This window comes from Punica granatum, chromosome 6 (assembly GCF_007655135.1).
Source record: "Punica granatum isolate Tunisia-2019 chromosome 6, ASM765513v2, whole genome shotgun sequence".
Classification (NCBI taxonomy): domain Eukaryota; kingdom Viridiplantae; phylum Streptophyta; class Magnoliopsida; order Myrtales; family Lythraceae; genus Punica; species Punica granatum.
The window spans coordinates 19,655,305-19,683,294 of record NC_045132.1 but is presented as its reverse complement, the minus strand read 5'-3'; the positions used below and the strand labels follow the sequence as shown (position 1 = coordinate 19,683,294).

Genomic DNA, 27,990 nt, shown 5'->3' with positions numbered 1-27,990 from the left:
TTTTCCTTGAATTTTGGTCATGTAAGTATCGTTTGTATGGTAGAAAATATTATTTTTTTCATTGTACTTTTAAATTTTCATATATTTAGAAAAATGGATTCATATGAAAATCATAGGACCTCTTTTCATCTTTATATATACTACTAAAAATCAAATAGGTATCAAAAGACTCCATATTTATTAACAGTTTAGACACATCTCGTCAGATTACATTTATTTGGGAAAAACTAATGTTTTAAATAAGAAAATCAAAAACTAAAAGAATTCTATAAAATTGAGAGGAGCACCCCCTTGCTGCCACTTTCACAAATATATGTATAGATTATATGCGTGTTGGAATGCGAATCAAATCAAAGAAAACTATACATAAGATCGGCAAAATACAAATTGGGGCTTCTTTTTTCACTCATAACCTTATTCGCATTTGAGCCGCATAAAATTGGAATTCATTTTATCACAAACTGCGAAAAAGCTCGACTTTGCCCGAATGCAATGAGCAATCAAATACTATGGAGCACGAACACTAAAGTATAAACTTAAATACTACAAGCACAAGCTAGGTTGGTTAGTTTTAACTGGATAGATATCTTATATTGGTGGTGGAAGTTACCCATAGTTGTAGGACTAGATAATCTTAGACGTGGGAAAGTTAGGTGCAAATCTAAATTAGTTTTTATTTTTCCTTAATTTTAGTTATGGGCAAAATTAAATAATTCTTAAGTATAGTATGGCATTTCATAATACCAAACAAGCTAAACCCGAAAAAGGGGGGAAAAGAAATTGTGAATGACCTTATATTAGACCATATTGATAGGACCAATCCAAGCTGAATAATTATGTTAACCTATCTTTCTTTGTAATCTTTTTTTGCGGTAAAAGGATTCATGCCATCTACCACGTGTTTCTTTTAGTAGCGTAGAATTAATTAGCCCTAGTCGATAAATATAAGTCTATTTCAATGATGTCCATTATTGAGTCCATAAAAAGATGATAGATGACACGATGCCTGCTAAAAGATTGGGGAGCTTCATGCATGCATGGCTCTAATAATAATAAAAAAGCCAAGTTAATTAAGGAAGTGGGGGCATATCATGGGATAGCGAATAAATACCCTATTAAGAGGATTGATTCGGCTGTAAAGCAAGGGGAATCGATCTGTCGATTAGCTCCATATATGCATGAATATCATTATCGCCATCATTATTATTATTTGTGTATGGGTGGGGCCACACCTCGATGCTTGCAAAATGTAGACATATTACTCGTCAGGCTGGTCCTATGTCTTGCTCTTTCGGCCCATTATTCATTTTACAGCTTTTGCCATTTGCACGCAAAAAAGAGAGGGTATACATTTAGTTTTTTTTTTTTTTGGGTGGGAAGACATGCATGCATCACTCATACACACGAGTCAAAGGTTTATACATTTCACTTTAATAGATTTATGAGTCTCCTTGTGATTCAAAAAAAATTACAATAAAATCCTCATATATAGCTACTCTAATTATTATGATTGACTTCTACTTATATAATATGTAGTAACTGATACACATTCTTATGATTATCTTATCTGTATGAAATTCACATTAATTAGGTCACTAGTTTTTAACCTTTTTTTTTTGTTAGAAAGATAGTTATGTTGTTAGTTGGTAAGATTCTTCTTTTTTTTTTTCCCGCTTCGAAGGTAATTCTGTCAATAGACTCTTTTTTTTTTCCTTGAATCACTGTAAATAGACATCATTGACTAGCTATGTGCTTATCTTGCAGCCAAAAAAAAAAAAAAGCTACATGGTTGTCTTATGTTTGATGTTCACTTAACAGAAAGTCCATTCTTCTATCTCTTCCTCTTATTTTCCGTGAGGCAAAAGGGGCTCGTATTTTCAACTCTTATTAGATAAAATTAATTCCCGCACGCTTGGGTTTGAACTCGTCTCGGCCAGTAAGTCCCATATACTTGACGATTGAGATACTCTCATCGAAAATTACAAGATAAAGATCACCAAAGGAATCCTCTCCCAGGGCAAATTACAACATAAAAATATATGTCAACAAATTAACTAGACAATATGTGATCACAAATTTTTTTGGAATTTACCTTTTCTTGTTTTTTTCTTTTTTAATCACATTGCATGAATTGCGGAGGAAAGGCAGAGGACAAATGAGAAACTGGTCCTCTCTCTATGGAATGTTGGCACGCCGTAGACTTCGAGAGCCTATTAATTCAGGCACGTTCTTCCCTTTTTCTTCCATCCTCCCGAAGTGCCCCAAAACTTTTGAATTCTTCGAATTCTGACCCCTCAAGTATATCATATTTTCATTTCTACCCCGCTCCGCGAAGAGGTCCCACTAAACACAGACAATGTGGGGCCCGCCCCTGACGAACGCCGAACCCGAGATGTCGAGGGAGTCAGCTGGCCACGAGGGCCTTTTACCGCTGGCCCACATCCAGAGAACCACTTCTCCTTTACTTCTTTTTACCCCGCCGGCCCCCCACTATTTTCTTGTTTATTTAATTATCCTTTTCAGGAAAAATATAATGTACTTGAATTAGTTAGTTGATTAATAATAATTACAGTTAGCCTGACTGGAACTCTGTCCAATGAAATTTCTATTGGCTTATTATTATAGCTTACTTAATAAATTATTAATATTAATATTTCTACAAAATTGTTTTAGTGATTTTTTAAATTATAATATAGACATCGATGTGGTGATCAGGGGGTGAGGCTCCAAGTGACCATTATCAATGAGCGTCCCAACGGCATAGAAGTAGCCAGGGAGTAATCATGGCCGTCCAATCCCTTGACTTTGACCACCTTTTAACGGGTAGTTTCAGATCAATGGCTATAGAGGGATTGACATGAACAAGTCCCACGCTCCGACAATGACGAGAGGCAAGGGAAGTTTATTTAAAGGTTCGAGGAATGAATTTTCTTCTTTTATCATGCAATAATTCGTAATAAGCATATCGGATTAAATATAAACTAGTCTTGATTGCGTTTGTGATTACCAAAGGTAACTAATAAGTAATAATCACATGATTGTTCAAATGCAGAACATATGCATCATTGGTATGTGTCTAGTAAGTTTATATGCCTAAAATTTACGAGAAGTGAAGGTGCTAAGCATGTCTCAAGGATATTCATGAGAATCATCCATGATTTCAATGTAAAACATTCTGGTTATTCAATAAAAAAAAACACTAAGTGGGTTATCACAAAAGGATTGTATAAGTTTTAGGCTTATTTTTTTCCGTAAATAATTCAATTGTGGTGTATATACGTTCTATGATTTCTAGAGGTATCACATGTTATGAATCATATATTTATACACTCATATGAAATGATTTTTGAATTCTATCCAATTGTCATTGAATATACAAGACACGTGCCATGTTAAGCAAGGTTTATATTTTTTTTTCTTGTCTTTTAAAATCTCTAAAAATATCATTATTTTTCTTATTTTAAATATGTATGTAGCTTTTTTGGAGGAATTAAAAGTATTTCCATTAATTAAGTTTTTTAATTAATGAAACTAATCTAAAAATAAAAATTGTGAAATAAATGCAACGTGAAAGACTGAAGAAGGCTTATTGTACTAGGCATTATAACCGAAAAAAGAAAAAACTGAAGAAGGGCTGATAAGAGAGAGAGAAAGGGGAAGATAGGGAAAGGGGGAGAAAATTGTGGGAGAAGTTGAGAAGTGAGTGGTAAAAAAAAATGAATTGACTAATTTATCCTAACTTCCTTCTAATCCATTGACTCATTAAATTTCAATGATATTTTTTTTATGGGCAATATGGGAAAGAAAAAGTCACACAAACTACTATCTTCTTTCGTATAGAATAGTATAGACTACTATCTTTTTACACAAACTACTATCTTTTTATGGGGAATGACTAATTTATCCTAACTTCCTTATAATAGTATAAATGACATTATGCTATTGCTATGTTGACACATTGTTATTGTTAGTTGTAAAATGTGAATATTTTTTAATGGGAGACTAATCATACTTTTCTATTATAACTGATTTTTAACGTTCAAAGAATAGAGTACTATTTGGCCAGGTTAACATGTGACATAATATCTATAACAATGGGTAGACAATGAAGAAAACACACACATATATATATATATTATACAAAAAAAAATTAAGTAAGGGTAAAATATGTATTCCTACGAAGAATCGGAATTTAAAGCCGGGAAAGAAATGTCATTTGTTTCCTTTTTGTTGTTTCCAAGTCTTGAACTTAAATCCCAAATGTTGGTGTAATTAATTGAACTTTAGTTTACAGTGGAATGAAATAATATATACTCAATTATAAAAAGAAAAATATATTATCATTCGCTATATTTCCTTTGGTAGAATATCATTTGCTATTTTGTTTCTTGAAGTTTCACTTTCATCGTTGAAGCTGTAGAAAATAAGCTGCAGTGGAATACGTATATTCTCGATTATGATCTTTTGATTTGGAATTACTTCCATGGACTAACTATTATATTATTACATTTAATTTGTATAAACTGAAATTTATATAATAAATCTCTCCCAGCAGAAACCAACAAATTAATATAGTCCCAACATTTATGACAAACTCTCATCCTCGTTTCTTGTCGGCAATATATCACGAGAATTCGAAAAGTACGGAAAATAGAGAAATTTTTAGATGACTTTACCCCAAGTAGCGTGATGAGGAATAACCAATAATAATTCCTTATTGAAGAATAATTATGCAAATTATCCAAATGATTTGTATAAGTTTTTAATTTCATTCAATTTGATTAGTGTTTTCTCACGTTACCTTGACGAAATAGGATCACTCAATAATGTTCAATAATGTTCGGAAAAATAGAAAGAAATTTTTCGCTTTTGTAAATATTTATTTAATATTCATAATATTGAAATGGATTCTCTCACCAACTTCTGTGTTTTCTTCCCATTTTCCTCTTTCTTCTCCTTTCCCGATTTCCCCGCTGCATTATGTTAACACTCCCGTCCCCAAGGCCTCGCCTTGTGAGCTGCACTCCCTGTCTCAGTCTCCCCTTTAACTTTACCCTTTCCCCCAGAATCGCTTTCCCACTGTTCAATTCACACTCTCACTCATCTCCTCCTCCTCCTTCCTTCCTTCCTTCCTTCCTTCCTCTTCCTCAGTCCTCTCTCCAAGGCCGAGCTGGGTCTCTCTCGGAAGCTGTAAAAAGGTAAGCTTTCTGCCGAGGAAACCCCAACTCTGCCCACTTGCTCCACTCCAACGGTCAAAATTTTTGGCACCTTTCCTCGAGGGGAAGATGATTTCCCTGGTTCTTTTCCTGCTCTTGCTCTGCAACCCGTCTGCTCTAGTGAGCTCCTTGAATGGTGAAGGCAATGCTCTGTTATCGTTCAAGCAGTCGATTTACTCTGACCCAGAAGGGTCTCTCAGCAACTGGAACTCCTCCGACGAGACACCCTGTTCGTGGAATGGGATTACTTGCAAGGAGCAGAGAGTGGTGTCCTTTAGCATTCCCAAGAAGAAGCTCTACGGGCTTCTATCTCCCTCTCTCGGGTCTCTCTCCGACCTCCGCCATGTCAACTTGAGGAACAATAAGCTGTTCGGGGCGTTGCCATTGGAGCTCTTTCAAGCTCGGGGGCTGCAAAGTTTGGTCCTTTATGGGAATTCGCTCTCCGGGTCTTTGCCAAACGAGATTGGCAAGCTCAGCTACCTTCAGACTCTTGCTTTGTCGCAGAATTCGTTCAACGGCTCGTTCCCCTCCTCGATTTTCCAGTGCAAGAGGCTCAGAACCCTTGATCTCGGTGAGAACAACTTCACCGGTCCTCTCCCGAGCGGGTTCGGGCCTAACTTGTTTTCTCTTGAGAAGCTCGACCTCTCATTCAATAGGTTCAATGGATCAATTCCTGGTGATATAGGGAACCTGTCTAGCTTGCAGGGGACTGTTGATTTGTCTCATAATATGTTCAGTGGGTCAATCCCTGCTAGCCTCGGGAACCTCCCCGAGAAGGTTTACATCGACCTTACTTACAACAACTTGAGCGGTCCGATACCTCAAAATGGTGCTCTCATGAACAGAGGGCCAACTGCATTTATCGGTAATCCCGGGCTATGTGGCCCCCCATTGAAGGACCCCTGTTCGGATGCTGTGGCCTCTCCTTCCTCATACCCGTTCTTGCCGAGCAATTACCCTCCTCAGAACCCGGATGATTCATCAAGAAAGAGTGCAAAATCTCGAGGTTTAAGCAAGAGCGCTGTGATCGCCATAGTAATTGGTGATGTGATCGGGATTTGCCTTGTGGGGTTGCTCTTCTCGTACTGTTACTCACGCGTTTGCGCCTGTGGTAAGGAATAATGAGATGAGAATTATTATGGATTGACAAGGTCGGAAGGCCAGTAAGAACCGTGCTTCAGAAAGACTCAGAGACCTTGCTCTGATGTGGTGCAAGTACCTCTCGATCTGATGCAAATCTGCATTCATCGTATAAGTGGTAGTAGTAGCTCAGAAGGTGCTCCAGCAGTGCTGCTTTGATCTCGATGAACTGCTCAAAGCGTCTGCATTCGTTCTAGGGAAGAGTGGGATAGGGATCGTGTACAAAGTAGTGCTCGAAGGTGGACTCACTCTAGCTGTGAGAAGATTAGGAGAAGGTGGGTCTCAGAGGTTTAAGGAGTTTCAGACTGAAGTGGAAGCAATAGGAAAGTTGAGGCACCCGAATATTGTCACTCTTCGGGCATATTACTGGTCCGTCGACGAGAAGTTGCTAATTTACGACTACATTCCTAATGGAAGCCTCGCCACTGCACTTCATGGTAAGCTCCATTAAATTCTCATCTTTGTAATAATTATCAAAGTTTCAACTGTTGTATTTGTTGCTAGTTATGTACTTATAAGTTAGGACCGAACACCTTAAGTTAATATTTGCTTCCAAAGGAAACTTGTGCATTGTGAAATGAGAAACCTCTGAATCCAGTAGAAAAACTAGAGTCAGTAAATGTCGTTGCCTGAAAATTATGTGTTTATAACGGTGTACACAAGTACAACAATTGTGCCTATCTGGGCAATAAACCACATTTTTGAAATTCTCGTGACAGCTGAAAACTTGGCAGCACCTTCACCTAGTACTTTTCGTAGATTGACTTATCAAAGTGAATAGAAGTGTAAACATGTACAAGTACATAAAAGATCTCATTGCAATGTCTGTGTTTTCTCATTTTCTCTGGAATACATAATTTTAGGAAAAGCGGGAATGATATCATTCACCCCCTTACCATGGTCAGTCCGACTGAAAATCATGAAAGGAGTCGCCAAAGGTCTGGTCTATCTCCATGAGTTCAGCCCCAAAAAGTACGTCCATGGAGATCTGAAGCCGAACAACATCCTCCTTGGACAAAACATGGAGCCTCGTATATCTGATTTTGGTCTCGGCCGCCTTGCTAATATTGCTGGTGGGTCGCCTACCCTGCAATCCAATCGGATGGCTCCTGCCTCAGACCAGAAGCCCCAAGAGAGACAGCAGAAGAGCACATCCTCGGACGGTGCCACCGTCGTATCATCAGCTTCCCTAGGATCTTACTACCAGGCTCCCGAGGCACTGAAGGTTGTAAAGCCATCCCAGAAGTGGGACGTGTACCCGTTCGGGGTAATATTACTGGAGATGATCACAGGGAGATATCCAATTGTTCAGGTAGGCCCTTCGGAGATGAACATAGTCCAATGGATTCAGCTCTGCATTGAGGAGAAGAAACCGCTATCCGATGTGCTGGACCCGTACTTGACTGAAGACTTGGACAAGGAAGAGGAGATTATCGGAGCTCTAAAAGTTGCAATCGCCTGTGTCCATGGGAGCCCTGAGAGGAGGCCCACGATGAGGCATGTATCCGAAGCCCTCGAGAGATTAGCCATATCAACCGACTGAGACCCATTAAAAACAAACAGGTCGATTAGCGAAAGAATGATGAATAAACGGGCATCAGAGTAAGATGGGGTATCTTGTACATTTGCAGAAAGGGTGTAATTGGTGAGGGAGGCATGCAAGTTCTTCTTGTTTCATCACTGAGGAATCTTCCATGTTCTTGTTTTATTGTCTTCTTCTTTGCATGAGGCTGAGGGATAGGGTTCTTAGGGCAGAGAGAGGTCACTATTGCCATGATCAGAACAAAGAGCTCGTGAGAATTTCATTCTTCTTCTTTTTTTTTTTCCTTATACATGTGAATCCGGGATGAGGCAGGGCCTTTTGTCTCTTCTTGTTGTTTTGTGCTGCTGTTTGTAGCTGTAGCTGCTGTTCTCTAGTCTATGAAGGTGATTCCATTGTTTATTATTCACTTCTGTCCTTTTCATTTCCATCTTATCTTATATTTCTTCCATAGTCGGGTAATAATAAATAGAATTGGGAGTGTGATTTCTTAACAAACGAAATAAAGTAAGAACTAGGAGATGGTCATTGCTAGTCAACAATGTAATTTGAATTTGAGCTTGAAAAGGCCATTAACGAGATTATGGTGAGGGATCGCCAGCTGCAGGGCGAGCTGCTGCGGCCGGAGATGGCAGGTTTCGGGCGATTAGTTGTTTGGTGCTAGCCGGAGTTGGTGGGTAGGGTTTGAACGGTGGATATTACCATTTCTTTTTAGTTCCAAATTTTGAAAGTGTGAGGGACATTTTGACAATATTTAAATTTTAATATAATAGGTGATAATCTTTCTTATCGATGATTCATGTCGATAACTGCTTCCTTTCTTTCCGAACTTCAATTGCGAAATCGATAACTATGATGTTAGGAATGGAAAGCACGTTTTACCTAATAAAATAAACTCTGTACAGCCCCCACTATATCATATGAACTTATAAGTTATTGGGCAACATCAAGTCATGTCGAGGGCGGTTGACTGAGAGGAGGTCCCAACAATTGATGGCATCTTATGTCACATGTTAAACCACACGACACGACAATAATTTTAATTTGAAGTATTAGAGATTAGCCCACTAATCATTAAGGTCATATGAGAAATTACATGAGAAATTTGGCCCCCCAAGCAATGTGGCGGAATCATAGGATGTGGACTCCCACCAATCCTATCAACAACTCATTCCCTTGAAATTCATTAGCCTCCTTTTCTCTGTCTTTTCAGATCTAAATTTGATAAAAACCCATCAACATGGTGGGTTGGAATGATTACGCACTTATTTTTTTAAATAAAATTTTGAGTTCAAGTCTTGTAAATAAAAAAAATTCATATTGTGATAGTTTTACCCTCTTAATGGGTCGATTCAACTCGAACTGAATTAGTTGGAACATATTGGATTTCCGAATATCATGCACATCGGAAAAAAAAAGTATAAACTTTGCATAATCATTTGTCGGAATATGTTCTGGTCTTCAAAGGCAGCTGTTGCGATTGACCTTATGATGATTGTCACTATTCTTCACTGATTGCCAATGCTGCATTATATATATATATATATATATATATATGTATTTGTAGGTATGTATATATATCAGGAACCATGCAACCTTTAGGGCATGTTTGGTTCACCGGATTAGGTAGGGCACGGATTAACTATTCCGTACGGAATAGAATTTCGGGCGTTTGGTTCAACGGATTGCGGATTGGCTATTCCGAGTCGGGATCCATATCCGGTTTACACACGGAATACGGGAGCCGCCCATCACGGTCCGGATTAGCTTATCCGGATGCGGAAATGGAGGCGAATTGACAAAAATACCCTCATCGTCTTTCGTTAATTACAATGTATGCCATCCTATAAAAGCCTCACTTCAGCGATCGGACATTTCCCCCTGGAAGAAAATTGTAAACCCTAGCAGAGCGTGACGACATCCCGATTCGAACCTCCCCTGAGAAGCTCCAGCCGAACCTCCCCGATTCGTGCCATAGCCCAGGTCTCTCTCTCTGTGTCTCTATACCCAATCTCTGTTTGTTTGCTTTTGGGTATGTCCCGGTGGAGAACTCGCAGTGTGTGTGTGTGTGTGGGTGGTGTTCTGTTGAACGCTATTGATTTTGCCGTGAATCGATGTAACCTATTAAGCTGCTGATTTTGCCGACCAGCTCCCAAGCCATGATTGTTCTTCTGCTGCCCGTATTGTTTGATGTCTACCTGGTATCTCTTGTGCTTGCTTGTCCTGATAATCGATACTTCAGTTCAGGGACAAGATTTAATTTTTGCTGGAATTGTTCGTTGAGATGTTTCTTCAGTGTTTCAAGTTAGGAAAATTTTTTTGCCCTGCATGTCTAACCAATGAAATAAGTTTTTGCAATTAACAGACCAAAGGGGGGGGGCAGTTGAAGCTGATGAGCAAGACCTGCATTAAAAATGACAGTAAACGGCAAAAAGATTACATGTCTACAGGGTACTTGCATTAGAGATTTAGGATGAATAACTGTGTTGTATAGGTTGGCCCAAAGAAAAAAAAAATTGTGTTGTATAGGGCGAGATCATAAATTTACTAAAAGTTAGAGCGACTTGTGATCTTTGTGGCTTTTTTCATTTGAATTGTTTGGACATGTGGTCAGCCGTATGGATTGTGGAATGTTCCTAATATTCAATCTCCTCACTTGACTGACTAGATTAGAAAAATATTGTAGATAAATGAAAAATCTGTGCTAAGAACTGAATGATTTGCCTAATTGACCTGCTCCTGCTCATGAATTTGATGATCGAATCACACTTACATTCCCAATCTTTTGTGTACTGTCCTTGTATATTTTATTTTTCATTTAACAGTTCAAATATGTGTTTTGCCGTGTTCTCTCTTCACGCATGCTTCTGAATGCTTATACTTCTGCATGCATGAGAGAGATTTGTGCGATACGATGTTTCGGATAAATTGACAAAGAGTCTTCTTTGCTGGTTATTGCCTAGGATTTTGGCTAATCGGCAATCAGCTCAGAGGTCGAGGGTGAGAAAGTTGCAGTATATATCGGAGCTCGAACAAAGCGTGACGACATTTCAGGTGATAACTTTTTCATCCGATCCATTTTATGATTTTGCACGGGCTTCTATCATCCTAGATGATTGCCCCCTTCTGCTTATTAATTTCTGTATGTAGAAGCAGCTTATCTGAATAAACTATGTCTTTTTTTGGGAAAATTTTAAACTATGTATCTTAATTGACCTCGATCCAATATATATGCTGGTATCTTAATTGACCTCGATCCATTTCCTGCTGTTGAATCAGAAATGTAAAAAAAGAAACAGAGGTCATATGGACATTGATTGCAGCCAAATTATTTCTTTATCGTGGTTTGGATAGAAAAGTTTATATGTGTTTGCTGATTGAACTGGGATATGTATTTGTTGATTCAACTCGTACTGTGTTGCTGATTGTTCTTGCTGATAGAAGTTGTGATATGACTTTGCTGATTCAATAATGGATATGTGAGTTGTTTGCTAGTTATGCTATAGTGTTATCTTACATAGTTGATTTGAAAAAACATGGGTTTTGACTGAGGCTCTTCTTGTACGACTACACTTTGCAGTTATGGATCAGTTGAGTTTGCAGAGGTTGAGAAAGAAGAGGAAAGTTGTTGCTCTTACTTTCTATATTCAAATGTGTACTATAGTAAGGGCTTTGATGGGAATATTGTCAGAACTTGCTGCTCTATATGGTCCTAAACCAAGCAGTAGGTCGTACGAGTTAAAATATTATAGGAAGAGGGATCATATTAGGAGGCTTGTGTATGCGGATGACGTTACTTGTACTGAACAATTAAGAATGGATAGGAATGCATTTCTCAGGGCTTGAATACAATAGCAAACGAAATGAAAGAAGCTTGCATGATGATCTCAAAGAGTGTTCACTCCGACGTTTATTAAGAGAAGTTCCTTGAACTTTCGAGAGCTCTTCGTAATGTTGATGGTCTGACTTCAGCACAAGTTCGTATGGCTATTCAAAAGTTCGGTAACCATCCGAATTATATTCTCCTTTTCTTTGGTACCGAGCCAGAATATCGCTTGGAAATGGTGCAGGATTTCCTTACGAATCAAGCACCGCCTTCTACATCTATGTAGACGACGAGCTCATCGGGAGTGGCGAGTATCGGCCCAAGAAGGAGATTGCGATCAAGTTTCCCTGAAATTGTTGAGTCCGGTGGTCTTCTAAATTCTCCTAGATGCATGTCAGGATGTTGGATTTTGGGTTTGAATACTGCAGCTGCATTTGTGTTGGCCCGTTTATTACTCTGCTTGAATGTTTTCTAAATTTTTGCGAATCTTTACATGGTGTCGGGGCTGGTAGTTGATTTTGCGTTTTAGAACGTAGTACGCCTCTTTGAACCAAATCCGCACATTTCCGATGCTTTTCATCTATACATTCGATTTCCTTGAGCAGTCCTTCCTGCTTACTCGGTTCTGGTGGAATTGTCAGCGTGCATTGCATGCTCAAACAGGGAACTGTCCTCGCTACGATGCAGTCTGACCGAGAATTGAATCCGGCCAGAATGATATGATAATATGTTAAACTGACACGACCCAACCATTCATTTCATGTTTTTCACGATGAGTGCCACACCAACAATTGCAGTCGGTTACACGATTCAGTACTGAAGAAAGAGTGACAAAGCAACTCGAATTTAGAAGAATAATCAGCTCAAAGGTTTCATTTAACGTCGGTGCAACGGAATGCAAACTATTTGATCTATCCGGATGCAAACTTATACAAACATATATTGGGAACACTGGCCAAAAATGCACGCGAGATTTACACAGCTTCACCAAACATGAATATTAGCTAAGCAAGAAAGAAAAAAAAATGCATATGATTCATGAAAGGAACAGGTTTGTGATGGAGCAAGCCGTATTGTAGAGTAATCGAAACTGCTTTCTTGCTTGAAGATCTAAGCCCAAGTATCCTTAAAAGGTTACTTCTTTCTGTCCAAATTTGGAGTTGATCTCCTTATCGATCAGCTGCTCAACAGTCGAGTCCACCACCATTCCTGCGAGGATCGCTCGGGAGCCTGCAACAGGATATAACAGTCTTAGCTTGCGGAGCTGGGATTGGGCGAATAAATACTAAACGACACGGGAGATCCGTCTTTCTTAATGCCTAACAAGAAATACAAACAAACAACGCATGGTGGCAACCTAACCTAGGGACGGTTATGACTATGGCAGGTATTATCAATGGAACTCGACTAGCTTGTGTTTTCTATGACCCATGAATCATGAAAAAACAAGCAGGGGATATAATTTGCCAGGACTGCTAGCACCGGCAGAGAATTTCATGTCCAGGGAATGGTATAACCTTTTTCTCCGTATTGTCAACATAATCGATCTTTCGATAATCCATGAATCAAGAAGCGACCCAAAAGATGGAAATCATAACAAGCTGGAAAGAGATCAGTGAGTTCTTGATCAAGACTGTACCTTCACCTCGACATCCTCCGGCTCGGACCATTGTCATTCAAACCAATACCGAGTGCTTTGCTCTCAACCAAGATAGGAAAGCTGATGCCACAAACTAAACTGATCCATCATTTTCAAGAATTCAGAGCCCCATAAAAAACAGAAAGCAGAGTTACTTGACATTGCAAATTGAACCCAAGCAGAATGCTAGTGTGTACTATATGAACTCGGAATTCAATAGTACAAAATAACTCGGAATTCCACAAGCTTGATTCTTCAGCAAACACAACAACTCGTTTGTTCCTTAACGTTAATGCCTAGTATGCTCACATAAATTACCTGTTTGACATGAGAATGAACCATCCTGTGAGCACACGCCTCCCTCAACTTCTCGACGGAGCTGTAATTTCCTTCGCTGCATTCTTCGTGCAAGATCATTAATTTCTCCGCTACCTACAACCATTGATTATGGGATACAAATTACAGAGAGGAATTGTTATGAGTTTTGAAGAAAGCCCCCTTGGAATGAATTGTGATAATAATTTGAGAATCTCTTCATCATGTGTTGAAGATGCTAACCAGTTCAATATAGATGGTCCGTCTAACATGTAATATCGCCATTGCTGCGTTGGAAGCTGTTGGTCCATCATTACATCGATCACGACCGGTCATCTATGAGGGAATTACTCTCCAGATTCGGTGAGAAGAGGAATGTCCATTGCTTCGTGATCGACGACACTTTAAGATCTTAACACCATAGGCATGCACTCTCTGTACCGTGTTCAATTCGACAAGCGACCACCACTCCTCGAGCCTGATGAACAAAATGACATGATTACGTTTCATCAACGACTAATAAACTAGTTTCATGGATGAAGGAGAAAATTTTCATGGATCAAAAGATATAAGTTGAAGTGTATTTACGGAGTCGGTCCGACCATGTATTTATGGTAGAGGAAGCATCCCGCAAACGCAATTTGGACCCTTTGTGGCTCTTCGTCCATTGGAGCATAAAGTCATCGAAAGCCCATTATTGCTTGGATCCATTATTATTTCTAAGGAAACTTCTAAGGAGCCCATGAGCTTATCAAGCGATAGAAAAGGGGAATTAAAGAAAAATATGTTGCCCCACTATTGATATTGAAAATTAAACTTAGAATCACTTGATTTCACGTGGATTGCAAGCTCCACGATGCCGAGTCTCTTTCTCATTTCCAATGAAACTTTACCTTGATTTAACAATTAGGCCCAATCATTCATCATTACCTACAGTCAAATCGGATCACTAAAAAATAAAATACTCTTAATCGTGAATTAGTACTGGAAGACACGAAGCAATCCATCTTATATGTTGCTTTCCTTTTATACTCGGTGCCAATAACGTTATAGCTACACGGTACATTTCATACAATAAACAATGAAAACATACATGTGAACTCCTAAGAACGAATCTCCGACGATCCTTATATTTTTCCGAAGGTGGCAATGGGAGCTTGGAATTTTATGCTACAAAGGAATTAATAAAATATCCTTCAGTTAGCAATAAAAAGGGAAAAAAAAAGGTTTATATCTATTCACAGGTTGGTACAAAGTGGTGACTCGATACATAGTGTGTATATATGGTAAGAGTATTATCTACGGAAGTCAATAAATACCGAAATATATTCAAATAGTTTAATTAGGAATTAAACACTTGCTTATTGTACAATGAAAATGGCATGAGCTTTCCTTCATACTTACAATATAAGAAGATCAAAAAATGGGGTTTGGTCTTTGTCCAAATCGGAGCAGTTGTCCACCGCCGTGCCAGAAAGGCTAAGGTTCATTGGAAAAGAGCAATATGTGTCATGGAACATTCATTGAGTTGAGCCTCATTTATATGTTGGCTAGCACTCAAAGACAAGTCGATCACAAAAGCAAGGTTGTTGGTATGGAGTATGCCGATCTCTACTCTGAATGCGAATACTGCGGTCAAGAAATCAAGTCGAGAAACCATTTATTTTTCACGCGTATTACAACTTATGTTCTCCAAATAAGTGTTCCGCAGATTTAGGGTGCCGATAGTAATGAAACGGTACTCGGAAGGAGCATATGGGTTAATCTTTTCGAAGGCAGGACACAGGCTTGGCATGGACATACTGCATCTACCCAGTGTGGCGGGAACACAACCCCCAGGTTCCAGAAGAAATCCAGCTCAATCTCTCCTCTTTTGCATCAAATAGTAAGCTTCGTATATAGTCCTTAGTTATTTATGTACATAAAACAACAATATAATCGTATGTACTTTGGATGTGCATAATTTATAAAACTATTCTATTCAAAATGAAATTATAATCAAATTTTAAAAACATAAAAATTCTCCAACGGAAAAAATAATTATAATCACATTTAAAATAAAAAAAGTTTAATAAATCTTTGTAGAAAAATAATTACTGCAATGCACATGTGAAAGAAGAGTAGTATATATAAATTTGCCTACAAGACAATTAATAGAGTCACAAAAGTCAAAGTTATAATATTATAGGGATAAAAAGATAAATTTATTATATATATTAAGTTAGTATAGGGTAATAAATAGTGGTATAATTGTAAATGTATATAATTAGGATTAAATAGGACTAAAATAAATGCATAAAAATTATGTGTTTATAAATTAAAATACTTTATATTTTTAATATATATATGAAATATATATACATTTAGAGTTAGATATGACTAAATAAATAATAAATTAAGAGTTTATAAATAAAAATACTTCATAATTATATGCATATAAATGTTTGGACGTGAAATATTTTAATTTTAATATATTTTCAAAACTTAAGATAACTATAGAATTATCCTCAAAACTTAGCATACTAATTTCGAATAGGAAAAATGATAATTTTCAAAAAATTATATCACTACTTATTCTCTAATATAGTAGTAATATATGAACCGATCACAATTTCTTAAGATATTTAGATAAAAGAATTAGTTCTTTGTTAAATTTTTGAAATTTAATTTGAGTAGGTACATAAAATAAAATAATTAATAAATGCATAATAATGATTAAGAGTTTACAATGCGATCAAGAAAACAGTTTACCCCCAAAAAAAAGGAAAACAAAAAGGAAAAAAGAAAAACTCATCTCCTCCTTTCCTTTCTCCCATCACCTCTCTCTCCCTCTCTGCCTTCCCTCATTGTCCTTTCGACCAAGTACGCCTCCGTCCGTCCGTCCCTCCCTCCCTCCCTCCCCGTGATTCTCAAACTCGATTCGCTCATTCTCCTTCGATCAGGTACGCTTGTCTCAGTCTTTCTCTCTCTCTGTTAATTGGGTCCATATGAATTTATGCGTGCTCATACTCTGCCATGGGAATAGGCTTGATGCTTCTAGCTAAAATTTTATGGGTTTGGTTGGTCTATCATCTTTCAGCAGGGAAGACAGTTCTTTAATTTCTGTTCTTCTGAGTATTTGTTAGGGTTGAAATTCGGAAGGAAGATCTTCCAAAGTATGAAGGGCAACTAGAACTAAAAAATTACCAAAGCCCAACTGGTGCCCTTGAGTTGAAGCAATGGATGCTCAGAGAAAGAGGTATGCTTTTAGTATTATTGTGCATCTTTGTGGGTTTTGAATTGTCACTATGAACATGCAAAATCTTGCAGATTCTTCTTTATCATGAGATGATCGGGAGAAAGAGATTCTTGGTTACATTTGATACCTCTATTCCGAATTGTATCTATCACTCAAAATTTTTGTATTATCTCAGGTTTTAGACCGAACATAATTAGCAATTCTGACTCCATAATTGTTTCAGATATTACAACTTTGAGACAGGGAAGTTTATTGAGCCAGAAGATAAATGCCACCCTTTATATAGTTTGTCTTAGTTGCTACAGTAGTGGCGTCGTAGTTTCACTAAGATCGAATTGCTTCTCGCAGCAACACGCGAGCTTTGCCCTAGTTCTCAATAAACTCTCAGACCTTGCTAAGATGGTGAAACCCCAGGAAGAAGATGGCCCCTCTGCTGCCCCCTTCCTCGAGAAGAGCTACGAGATGGTGGACGACGAGAATACTGATTCGATCATCTCGTGGGGCGGCTCTGGCGACTCGTTTGTGATATGGGATGTGACCCAATTCTCTGTCCAATTGCTGCCCAAGTACTTCAAGCACAGCAACTTTTCTAGCTTCATGCGCCAGCTCAATATCTATGTACGTGAAAGACCCCACTTCCTCTTCAGTTGCCCACTATAGTTGTGATGTTGAAACGATGGGACCTCCTGATTGCCCGTCAATGGAGTATTTTTGGCTTTCCTTTACTTAGTTGAATTTTGTTCAATTTAGCCATGGCTTTTGGGTTTTTGTGGATGTTTGAGTTCTGAAGTTTACCTAAGGCCAATCTGTTACTGTTACTAACTTTTAGTGATTCTGTGCTGTGAAGATTATGGGATAAGACTATTTTCGTAACCCTAAACCTTAGTGCGTTTTCGATAGCATAATCAGGTAGTATCTTCTTCATTTAAGAGCTCTTTGTGTCCCTGCCGATGATGGACATTGTAGTTATGCCATTCTTTAAGGTGTGTTCCTCTGCTAGGATTTGGTATATGAATAGACATTTGACTATGTGAGAAAAATCTTATTTCAATTACGGTGATAAGATACGTGCTGAGAGTCAAATTAAGAATACTCAAGCATGGCTGGTTGTGTTACCATGTTAGATTTGTGTTGTAATTCATGTCAGCTCAGTTTATGTTCTGATTTCATATAGCTCAGAACATTAATCAGCATCTAAAATAACCATTCCTAGGACATATTACAACTCTTTGATTTTGAGATAAAACATGTGCTCGTATTCGATTGCTATTAATAACTTATTGTCATGTTGAGCTCAGTTTATATTTTTGATGTCATATAGCCTAGAACATTAATCATGATTTGTTATTAGGGATTTGAGTAGTTGCTAATGTTAAGTCTTGTCAGGGATTCAGGAAAGTCGAGACAGACCGTTGGGAATTTGCAAATGATGGATTCATCAGAGGCAAAAGACACTTGCTAAAAAACATTAGTAGGAGGAAGCATCCTCACTCCAACGAACCGAAAAAATCGTCTCACCCTCAACAATCAGACAACTCAGTGAGATCAGTCAATGGAGTTGACAGCTCACGACTTTTAAAGGACGTAGAAAATCTCAAGAATGACAGGAATGTTCTCATGCAAGAGTTTGTTAAACTGAGACAGCTCCAGGAGACGTCGGAGAATAAGTTACTTGTGCTGAGAGAGCGAGTTCAGGGGATGGAAAAGAATCAGCAGCAGATGTTGTCCTTCTTAGTGATGGCCATGCAAAATCCAGGGTTTCTAGTTCAGTTGTTCCACCCAAAAGAAAATTACTTCCCGATGCTAGAGCAAGGAGGAGTCATTAACGGGGGGAAACAGCCTCAATTATTCTCTGATGGAAGGCTACTGAGTTATGAGTCTGTGCTGAATGGGTTACCAAATCCTGAGTTTTCTTCATGTTCAGGGTCTAGGAAAGCCAGTGGGCCCAATTCGGATCAAACATTTGACGGCACAAAAGATGCTTTCTTGGGTATTGACTTAATGAAGATGCTCATGGATGAGACATCAAAGTTCACTTTAGATGGGTTTATTATCCCTGATTTTCCTGATGATGGATCATGGAGAGAGCTTCTTTTGGCAAGTCCTTTCATCACTGAAGAGACAGAGCGAGGCAAGAAAGGGCCCACTGGCCCCACAATCTGCGACACTAACATGACGGAGTCTCATAGTTTTGAGCAATTGATGGAACAAATTGGGAGATCTCAGGGACTTGATGGTAATGAAGCTGAATTTGATGGAGCTGATTCAGAGGACAATGAGACCATGGATTCACTGACTGAGCAAATGGAGCACTTGGATTCTGGAACCAACGGCCCTTCTTGAGCCTCATACTACGTAAGAGTTGGAGGACAGCTTCGGGAGTTTCGCATAGTATACAATACTAATTAATATTTGAAGCACGTAATTCTGTTCATGTGCTTATAAGGAAATATAGTAGGGAAGGTGTGAGTCCAACTCTTTGCATGTCACCAATTTTCGGTTAAGTTTTCTACATTATTACTTATTTTGCTTTGCTTGCTCTTGGGCAGGTGATGGGGGACCTTTCCATATGCAACAGCTGATGGGGGGAACATGGAAGTACTCCTATCTTGTATTGAGGATATCATATCTTCATGAAAACTCTTCATAATCATATAGCTTTTGAGAGAGATCGTTACACGATTTCTCAAATGTGTATGCCACGCCTTGTGTGTGTGGCTACGCTGTCATTATTAATGACGTAATTCATATTAGTTATTCTCGTTCAATGCAGAGGAAAGTCGGTAAAGAAAGTCACACTTGCTATGTCTGCTATTACAGTGTACATTTCTTTGCGGAAATATTGTCGCTGTTAAGCTCTTGCATATATAAGAACACTTCATATCGAACAACTCTACATGTTAAAATTATCTCCCAGAAACATATACAGAGTCTACACCTATCTTTAAATACAGCTTCAAGGAGCAAACCAAGGGGAAAAACGATCATCCAGAAATAAGAACATTGCGACTCGGCAACTCCAGTCACTCTACAAATGATAGTGTCTTTTTTTTTCCTAACTTAAAGGCTAAGTCGAATTATTAGTCCGCTGTGGTTGCTCCAACTAAGGGAACCTAACTGTCACGGAATCGCTGAGATTTTAGCCTAACTTGGTCACCGCAGTCCCATCAACACACTAGTAAATTAAGTTCTAGGCTCACTGGATCAAGTATTATGGGTCAATTACCGCTATCTCATAATACACTTACATAGTGGCGAACTCTACGTTCTCGGTGAAGTTCGAACTTGTGATTTTCAAGTGGAGCGCTTGATTCTTAACCATTTGTACCACTGTTGATGTTGGTGGTACAAATGATAGTACCTTAGGCAGAAAAAAAATTGGCCGCCGATCGTAAGAGCATTCTAACTGATATCAGAGACGGAAAAATAAAATGATCAGCACCGGAAAAGTTGCAGACGTTGTAACCTCTAAAAGATATCCGAAGGTCCCGAAATCACGAAAAGGAAGGAGCTCGAGCAATACCCAGCAACCAAAGTTGGATTTTTCCCAATAAGGCGGATATCAATACCCCCGCCAACTATCAGAAAGTTCCTCCATTCACTGTTCTGTCCTGATCAACTCCCATAAACTGGGGATATTAGAAAAAGGATGATATTAATGATGTTAACTTTTTGATGGTTGAAGAGATACTCAACCACGAATTGAGGATATTAGAAAAAGGCTGGTGTGGTACATTGTCATTACGCTTGTCAGCTTTTATATATTACTTGTGACACCCTAGGCAAATCCCACATTGACAAAATACGGGAGGAATTATGGATATGTTAGTGAAATCTCCTACTCTATTGATGAAATCATACACGTTTGTTTTTTTTTTTTCATATGTGTATGAATGTTTGGGAACATAGCAGTTTTGTTCACAAATATAGACTTGAGGTCTTAGTACGAAATTTTATAATTTATTTAGGATAAGTTCGAGGCTTCTTTCATTTCCGTGTGTCCAACTAGTTCTTAATAATGTGGAACGCATTAAGACCGCTCCGACGACCGCATCGATTGACGGCCGGCCGACTTGGTCGTGTTGACTCTGAGACCATGCACTTATAACAACCAACAAATGTAAGGAGAGACCATGACATTTGTTGCTAAACTTAGCTAAGAAAGGATGCCTATCACTGTGTTCTGTTGGGACTCTTTCTCTCTGGCTTCACGGGATCCACAGGACAAGGCATCGGTCCATCTTCATGTGCAATTCTCACTGGCTGCTTTTGTCTTCTTTTCCCCAAACACGCTTCGGTTCCTCAGATTTCATCAATTGTTGTTCACTGTCTGGTCTATAAATTAAACACCACCCCCCCCCCCCCCCCCCCCCCCCCCCCCCCCCCACACACACTTGAACATGAAATAATACGAGCTGTCAGCCAAGAAGTTTGGTATCGAGTTACATTCGGACTTGATCTGATAGTCGAACAAAGCATTAGACATGAGTACTTATTGCGACTTCCGGACCCCCGGATGTCTCTCTTCAAATATTAATAACGACGGAACACATGATATCACATTTGACTGAAACCTGGTTTATTAGGTTGTTGGGGGAGATCTTTCGGCCGCACTGCTGTCATGTGGATACAGTGGATCGGTCCCCATGATGTACTCTCTTGCATGTGATTATATCTTCCTCCTCCTGTCAATGACACTGTATAAATGTCCATCAGATCACATCTTCCACATCTACCTCCCCGTATGTTTCAGTAAGTCCTCTGCCTCAATGGACTCCAGCCGATCTGGACGCAAACTGATTCCTGAATACAGAGATCCCCTCATCCAAAGCCCATCCAGGACGGCATCGGTCAAGAACAAGAGTTGCACCAATGGTAACACTGCTTCTGATGCCGCTGCGAGATCAAACTCACGGACCAACAAGAAGTTGAATTCGATACTGGTGGCTGCAAAAGGGCTCGGGTGTGCTACCTCCATATCGCCAGTAAAAGAAGCAATAACTGTTCGGTCCGTCGGTCTTGAGGCAAAGAGAAGGCAGAGTGAGAAGGCAAAGAGGGACGGGAGGTTTGATCAGAAAACAAGAGGGAGGAGCAGACGAAGAACCCAGGGAGAAGCAGAGGCGTCTCCTGCTGTCGTTCAGGTTTGCTGCGGTCCCGGGATCCTGTTCTCCCCGGATGCAACTTGTGTGGATTGTGTTCACTCAAGAAGAAGATCTGCAGCTGTAACAACCAGGCAAAGAGAGGTAACTGTCTTTTGCTTCACGCACCCTCCCACTGGAAAACTTCTTCATTAATCATTTGCTCAAAAACGTGAAAATTGTGCGGATAACCGACGTTCATAATAAGGTGAACCGTGTACAAACTACTTAAACGAGAGAAATTTTGCAGGAGGTAGTGTTCCATTTTAGTCCAGTTTTCGAGGAAATCCAAGATGATCAGTTCCGTGACTGGAGACACGATATTGAGGGAATGTCCTACGAGGTGAGAGCAGTCAGTCTCATGTCCTTCCAACTGATCAGTATGCGTTTCCACCGATCAATTTGCACGCGAAAGATTAAATGTCGTCGGCTTGTAACAGGAGTTGCTGAACTTGAGCAATAAGATTGGATACGAGAGCACGGGATTGAAGAAGGACGAGATGTTTCGCTGCCTCACAAAGGCCAAGAGTCGAATGGACGAAACACTTCCTCTGCTTCTCCATGCCGGAGGAGAATGGGAATGCAGCATATGCCAAGTGAGTTGCCTCATCAACCCTCTCCTCTACTTCTTATGCTACCTTTCATGGACCTGAGAGGGAATAAAATCGGAATGACGACCAGTATCCACTTATCATGTTTACATATAACCATGCCCGAAGGATTGCTGTAGCCTTTATACAAACCAGCTGGACAAATCTCTTAGCAGGTTCGGTCATTTACCAGAGAAGTAAAACACCCGAGAAAGAACATCGATGACGACTAGTTAATTTCATTGCAGCTGCATGTAAATCTCAATCTTCTTCCCGGCATGGCATGGTTCCCGATACGTCATGTGAGATGGAGTGAATTTCTCTTCCTCATGTAGTTCACTCGGTTATCATGGCTCAAGGCAATCTATTTTCGTTTTTCCGGTGGACAGGACGGACTCGAGTCCAGTAATGAGGTGGGGAGATTAGATTGCGGCCATTCCTACCACATTCACTGCCTGAAGCAGTGGCTTCGGCACAAAAACGCTTGCCCCATTTGCAAAGATGCAGCAATACTCCGCAACTGAGGCTTGCCGAAGAATCAGGAATGAATTTTCACCTTCAGGACCAGAGATTCCAACTTCCAGTTTTGTTTACAAAATCAAATTAAGCTTTGGACTTAGTCTGCAAGTTGTACACCTGCTCATACAGCATCTTCCACACCGCGTTCAATGCCGTGGAACGAATACCGAGTGGAAGTGGAATTGCTATGGAAATAGGTTGGTCTCATTCAATTCTTTTTGCATGTCTTCGTTCCACACAGTACCTCTTTGAAGTCCGAAAATGTCGTTCCCAACACATCAGAATACTCTTTACCAAATCGACATGCAGTTTCTGAAGCCGTGGTATTGCCTTTTTGGTAAGAAGTGAATTGATGATTGCTTGTAATAAGTATAAACTGAAATATGAAGTAAACGGCATGCTTCAAAATAGTATAAACAATTCTCGTCGCAACGAATTACTAATGTATAAGTACCAACAGAAGGAGGGCCAATACGGCTCCTATACAACTTTTACTTTAATGTTCAGTTCCTACTTGCTCACTGCAGTCTTCATAGAAAATTCACAATTTGTGCCGGTGCACGAGCCACAATTTCAAATGTTATGCCCCTTCAGGCTCGAATTTGTGATTATGCACACTGGGCAAACAGAGTACTCTATCCAGTCAAAGAATCTATTGCTCCTTCTGCAACAGATAAGATGGGGGATGCTACTCCGTTCACTGCTTATCACAGCGATCATGGTGGCTTAGAAACTCGACTATGCATGGGTATACTTGCTGGACAGCCTGAGACGTATGTGAGGAAAAGGACAGGCATTAGTCAGAATGTGAAGGAACTTGGATTTGAATCACATTACCATACAACATCCAAAGAAAATTTGTGAGCATACCATCCGTCCTCCCACCAGATCATAATGAGCATAATGGGGTCCGCAGGGCTCTCCGAAAACCTTATAAATTACTAGATGCTCAGGGATAAGCTTAACAGTTTCTGTAGTATAATTGTTTCAGAAAGAGTTAGAATAAGGTCAATATCATCGAAAAAAAGGTGCAGTAGTCAAATCAAAGAGTACCCTCAACAGCTTCGGGAGGGCAAATCAGATCCTTGTCCCCTGCAAGAGCCAAGATGGGCACGCTGCTCCTGTGCAAATGATCCTTGTAAAAGAATTTACCACTTCTGTCGCATAAACCTCCCTCTTTGAAAGCTGTTGTAAGCTGCAATATGAGTTTAGCGGGTATTGTACCTGCATTTGTCATCAGAAAGGGCGAATCCAATGATCTCATGTTTTTTATTGATTATTCACAGTTAACAGCTCTAGACATGTAAGCAGAGAATGGAATTAGTTCAAGTCCACTTCAGTGGCCTGGACATATTATTGTGGATATTCGCCTTTCGTGTGTGACAGGCTGCTTTTGCCGTTCAATATTGGCCTGTTTAATAATTTTTTTATCCAACAGAGAGAAACTTTGACCCAGAGTTCCACCCAAAACTGATACTTTACCGATTTGTGTGTGCACAGACACAATCAGACCAAGAAACAGGGAATGCTATAATCAGAGTAAGGGATGTCTCACTTACAAAAGTTATTCAGGACAAGCTTCTCCAACAATTCAGGGTGCATCATGTCTTCTGCTGATATCAGATCATTGAGCCAAGATAATACATAGGGTGGCCGAGTAGAAAGTGGATAAGCTGCTGATAGTAATGCCCCAAGAGGGACAACTGGGACATTGAGAGCCTGCGCAGGATCTGCCTGCAGTATAAGAACAATCATGTTGTAATCCTCTAAAGGGACTCCTAGCAAATACGGCAAACTTTTGAGAAAGAAGGGCAATAAGGGGTAAAAGAATATTTCTGCAATGTACTCACAAGGGGTAGAAGCAGCTTGAGTGTTGATTTTGAAGATGTGTAGTCAAGTGAGGAAGCCAATGTAACAGCAGCTGCCAGCCCAGGCTCTTTTCTTTCGCAACCTTGTCAATTTAAAATATGCCAATTATTAAAATCCAGAGATGGCATTTTCATCTGAGGATAAGCTGTGAAACTGTTATTCAGCATGTAAGTAACATTAAAATTGACAACACAAAATAGCAGAAAAATTAAGCATGTTTTCAGCAACCACCAGGAGCTAAATGGTGCATAGCCTCAGAATTAATGTAGCAAAAACCACAGTTCCATTGGAATATCACAATATATAGTGGAAGGGCTTACTCACACAGTCACACTAAGGAAATAGCAGAAGGAAGAGAAGATGCAAATTGCTACTATAAGACGTTCATAACAGTTGCTCTTTTCCCTATCAGACTACGTTACTCATAAGAACTGACAAGATAAAACCTTACCACATCGTGACAGCATTGAATAGAGCAAGATTCCTCCCATGGAATGTCCAATAGCAAGAAGCCTACCATCCTCTGGTTTGGTTATTGCTCTTACATATTCCATCTACATCAGCATTGGATATTATTTGTTATTTAACCACGCAAGTAGTGGACATCAAAGCAATATATAATAGATCTCATAATGATAATCAGACCCCATCCAGAAACAAAATATAGAACGAAAGACAACAATAGCATACAGAAGTTCGATTTCCAATGCACGCAAAAACAAATAGCAGGACAATCAGGGCATGGATAGCCTTCCAGCATGATGAAATGTCACCTCACCGCAGCAGGAACATCCTCCTCAAGGTAATGATCGAAATCCCAATCGTACTTCACAATCAGATCAAGTTGCTTCTGAAAATCTTCCACAGTTGAAGAGAAACGTTCTTGAAGATCAGACAATGAAGGTGACACAGAACGCTGGCTTTCTTCGACAATGTTCACTAACCGTTCACTTAACTCTCTGATCTGATTAGTAACTCCAGAATTCTGTCTTGATTCTAGCAAGCTTGAAAGATTAGCTCTTATCTCATTAAACCGTTCCAATACTTGAGTGTCTTCGAAGAGCTTCGATATTTGGTCAAACAACTTGCCGTACATGATTTTTAACTGAGCTTCACTAAGAAATCCGGAGAGCCTTTCAGAGAGGCGCATGAACGTCTCTGTCAGCGTAGCAACAAGTTTTGATTCGGCCCCAGTTGTAGGCAGTGCCAATGGCTCTGAGTCAACCTTGGCAGTGACCGCCTCAGGGTTCTCGGAGGCACTAGAATCAGTGGCTGATTCCTGCCGTGCAGGAAGAGCTCCATTAGTTGCAGTTTTTGCAGCAGCTTCCATTTCATTGGAGATTGCATGTGCAGATTGCTGAACTTCACCGGAAGTCGATCCCTGCGTACTCAATCCAGCACCCCGCACTTCAAGAACCCATGTGTCAAATCCTTGACCAGACATATATCGTGCAAATGAAGACTGCGGCAATTTGATGAAATCATTATATAAATACATAAACCAACAAAGGTATTCAAGTGACAACAACAAAAGCAGTCAATTCTATTCGCAGAGATCCTCCATTAATGCAGCCTATTCGAATTACAACATTCATTTGAAATTTCTGAAACCAACTTGTCTTTCATGTAATTGATAAGCATTTCAAATAAGAACCCAAAAGAAGTGACAGTTCTCAATATTCTTGGAACAAAAGAAATGTAACAAATACAAAAGTAAAGATACTGATAAACCAGTTTACTTAAAATTTCTCATCTTTAGATCCAAAAGCCTTCCTTGTTTTCGTGTTTTCCTTTTCATTTTGCTCCCAAAGACCTGGCTTCTTCCCCATTTATTGACAAGTTCCAGCTCCACTATTGAATACAAACGGAGCCACAGACATATTTCATCTCCATGGAAAATATGGAGCTAATTAACGCAGTAGTCCCCACCAAACTCTGGCATCACAATGTCAAAAACGAAGCTCTATTTCCTGATTGGGTATCCTCGTCTCGAGAATAACATCACCGCCCATACAATGAATAACAACTCATTGCCTTTTATATCGTAAGACTAAGCAAGAAATATATCCGGTACGAAAAGAGTGACGATGAATTAAGAAGAGAGATGGACAAACGTACATCAGGTGAAAGATCGTAGCCTATCGCATTGGTTCCAACTCCAGACAATAACAGGAGAGGATGATTCCGCTTGGGAGCCTGTAATCAGACACACAGAAGTCAGAAGCGAAAGCTTCCAGACAGAGAGAATCAAAGATGAAAACAGAGAACGACTAACCTGAGGGGGCGGCTGGTAGCGCCAGAGAGCGAGCCGCCAGTCGGAGTTGGCAACGGAGACGTAGTGGAGCTCGTCAGCGGTGCAGACAGCCGGCTTCTCCGGCAACTTCAATGCAGTACCGTCGACCTCCTGAGTGGAGAATGCGCAGGGCTTGAGCAGCGACGCCTGCGAGGACAGGGCGGCCGGGGGAGAGATGCGGCCGGCGAAGGCGATGGAGCGGGAGAGGACAGGGCCGGAGGAGAGGGAGCGGACGGCGAAGGAGGCCACGTGGAGCACGGAGCGGATATCGGTCTGGCACGTCGCCATCGCTGCCTGGATCAGCTCGGTCTCGGTCGGTTTTGGATCGGTGGAGGAGGAGACATGAGCTAACGACAGCAACAGTTGCCGAGGCAGAGGAGGGGAGACTTTCATTTTGATATGTTAAAAGCTAGTCGACTGGGAAAACCGAAACCCCTCCGACAAAGTAATACTATCGAGAAATTGCTCTTTGCACCCTGATATTTCTACTCATACTACTTCAAACCTCACAATTTTACAATGTAATATCACTTTGCACCTTATAAATCAACTTTGATTCGATGGTCGATCGTTAGCTGGGTTCGCTCAGAATATTGGCATTGTGACAGCAGTAGTTGCTGAACTTTGGGGTATAAAGACAAGCCTGGAGTTGGCTTGGACATTGAGT

General features: G+C 39.9%; 4 protein-coding genes and 1 long non-coding RNA gene across 9 annotated transcripts; 4 read left to right on the top strand and 1 right to left on the bottom strand.

The window, feature by feature from the left end:
• Positions 1 to 4,959: 4,959 nt before the first annotated feature.
• Positions 4,960 to 8,301, top strand: LOC116211392 (receptor protein kinase-like protein ZAR1). The gene is given in 3 exon segments (XM_031545754.1): positions 4,960 to 6,431; positions 6,493 to 6,793; positions 7,220 to 8,301. Coding segments are annotated over 3 exon segments (2,127 nt in total). The 5' UTR covers positions 4,960 to 5,285; the 3' UTR covers positions 7,900 to 8,301.
• A 1,423-nt stretch (positions 8,302 to 9,724) lies between these two features.
• On the top strand, positions 9,725 to 12,326 carry LOC116211633. Its single transcript, XR_004157711.1, has 3 exons — positions 9,725 to 9,879; positions 10,860 to 10,950; positions 11,477 to 12,326. It is a non-coding gene; the product is annotated as an uncharacterized LOC116211633 (long non-coding RNA).
• A 4,128-nt stretch (positions 12,327 to 16,454) lies between these two features.
• On the top strand, positions 16,455 to 19,805 carry LOC116211640 (heat stress transcription factor A-8). 3 transcript variants are annotated; one of them, XR_004157717.1, is made up of 5 exons: positions 16,455 to 16,618; positions 16,802 to 16,914; positions 17,263 to 17,532; positions 18,309 to 19,377; positions 19,464 to 19,805. XR_004157717.1 is itself a non-coding variant. In XM_031546102.1 (5 exons), the coding sequence occupies exons 3-4, from the start codon at positions 17,314 to 17,316 to the stop codon at positions 19,255 to 19,257; spliced, it is 1,176 nt and encodes a 391-aa protein (XP_031401962.1). In that variant the 5' UTR covers positions 16,458 to 16,618; positions 16,802 to 16,914; positions 17,263 to 17,313; the 3' UTR covers positions 19,258 to 19,269; positions 19,464 to 19,805. The 3 variants fall into 3 exon arrangements, 1 of the variants encoding a protein (XP_031401962.1); XR_004157716.1 differs by having other exon boundaries at positions 16,458 to 16,618; positions 18,301 to 19,377; XM_031546102.1 differs by having other exon boundaries at positions 16,458 to 16,618; positions 18,301 to 19,269.
• A 1,725-nt stretch (positions 19,806 to 21,530) lies between these two features.
• Positions 21,531 to 23,478, top strand: LOC116210027. Of its 2 annotated transcripts, none has more exons than XM_031543817.1 (4): positions 21,531 to 22,157; positions 22,303 to 22,395; positions 22,493 to 22,648; positions 22,891 to 23,030. In XM_031543817.1, the coding sequence occupies exons 1-4, from the start codon at positions 21,561 to 21,563 to the stop codon at positions 22,975 to 22,977; spliced, it is 933 nt and encodes a 310-aa protein (XP_031399677.1). In that variant the 5' UTR covers positions 21,531 to 21,560; the 3' UTR covers positions 22,978 to 23,030. The 2 variants fall into 2 exon arrangements, with proteins under 2 accessions (XP_031399677.1, XP_031399676.1); XM_031543816.1 differs by lacking the exon at positions 22,891 to 23,030 and adding an exon at positions 23,032 to 23,478 and having other exon boundaries at positions 21,544 to 22,157.
• A 91-nt stretch (positions 23,479 to 23,569) lies between these two features.
• On the bottom strand, positions 23,570 to 27,729 carry LOC116210026. Of its 2 annotated transcripts, XM_031543813.1 has the most exons (9): positions 27,306 to 27,729; positions 27,149 to 27,226; positions 25,809 to 26,492; positions 25,482 to 25,584; positions 25,012 to 25,112; positions 24,721 to 24,895; positions 24,215 to 24,385; positions 24,032 to 24,132; positions 23,570 to 23,927 (listed from the first exon to the last, which is right to left on the bottom strand). In XM_031543813.1, the coding sequence occupies exons 1-9, from the start codon at positions 27,714 to 27,716 to the stop codon at positions 23,859 to 23,861; spliced, it is 1,893 nt and encodes a 630-aa protein (XP_031399673.1). In that variant the 5' UTR covers positions 27,717 to 27,729; the 3' UTR covers positions 23,570 to 23,858. The 2 variants fall into 2 exon arrangements, with proteins under 2 accessions (XP_031399673.1, XP_031399675.1); XM_031543815.1 differs by lacking the exon at positions 24,032 to 24,132.
• Between the last annotated feature and the right edge of the window lie 261 nt (positions 27,730 to 27,990).

Excerpts from the sequence above, each read along its gene's own strand:
- LOC116211640 (XM_031546102.1), top strand. The coding sequence starts at position 17,314 with ATGGTGAAACCCCAGGAAGAAGATGGCCCCTCTGCTGCCCCCTTCCTC. Across the intron at positions 17,533-18,300 it reads TGCGCCAGCTCAATATCTAT|GGATTCAGGAAAGTCGAGAC; the intron begins GTACGTGAAAGA and ends AAGTCTTGTCAG.
- LOC116210027 (XM_031543816.1), top strand. The coding sequence starts at position 21,561 with ATGATGTACTCTCTTGCATGTGATTATATCTTCCTCCTCCTGTCAATG. Across the intron at positions 22,158-22,302 it reads TAACAACCAGGCAAAGAGAG|GAGGTAGTGTTCCATTTTAG; the intron begins GTAACTGTCTTT and ends GAAATTTTGCAG. Across the intron at positions 22,649-23,031 it reads GGGAATGCAGCATATGCCAA|GACGGACTCGAGTCCAGTAA; the intron begins GTGAGTTGCCTC and ends TCCGGTGGACAG.
- LOC116210026 (XM_031543813.1), bottom strand. The coding sequence starts at position 27,716 with ATGAAAGTCTCCCCTCCTCTGCCTCGGCAACTGTTGCTGTCGTTAGCT. Across the intron at positions 26,493-27,148 it reads GCTACGATCTTTCACCTGAT|TCTTCATTTGCACGATATAT; the intron begins GTACGTTTGTCC and ends AAATTGCCGCAG. Across the intron at positions 25,585-25,808 it reads AGGAGGATGTTCCTGCTGCG|ATGGAATATGTAAGAGCAAT; the intron begins GTGAGGTGACAT and ends ATGCTGATGTAG.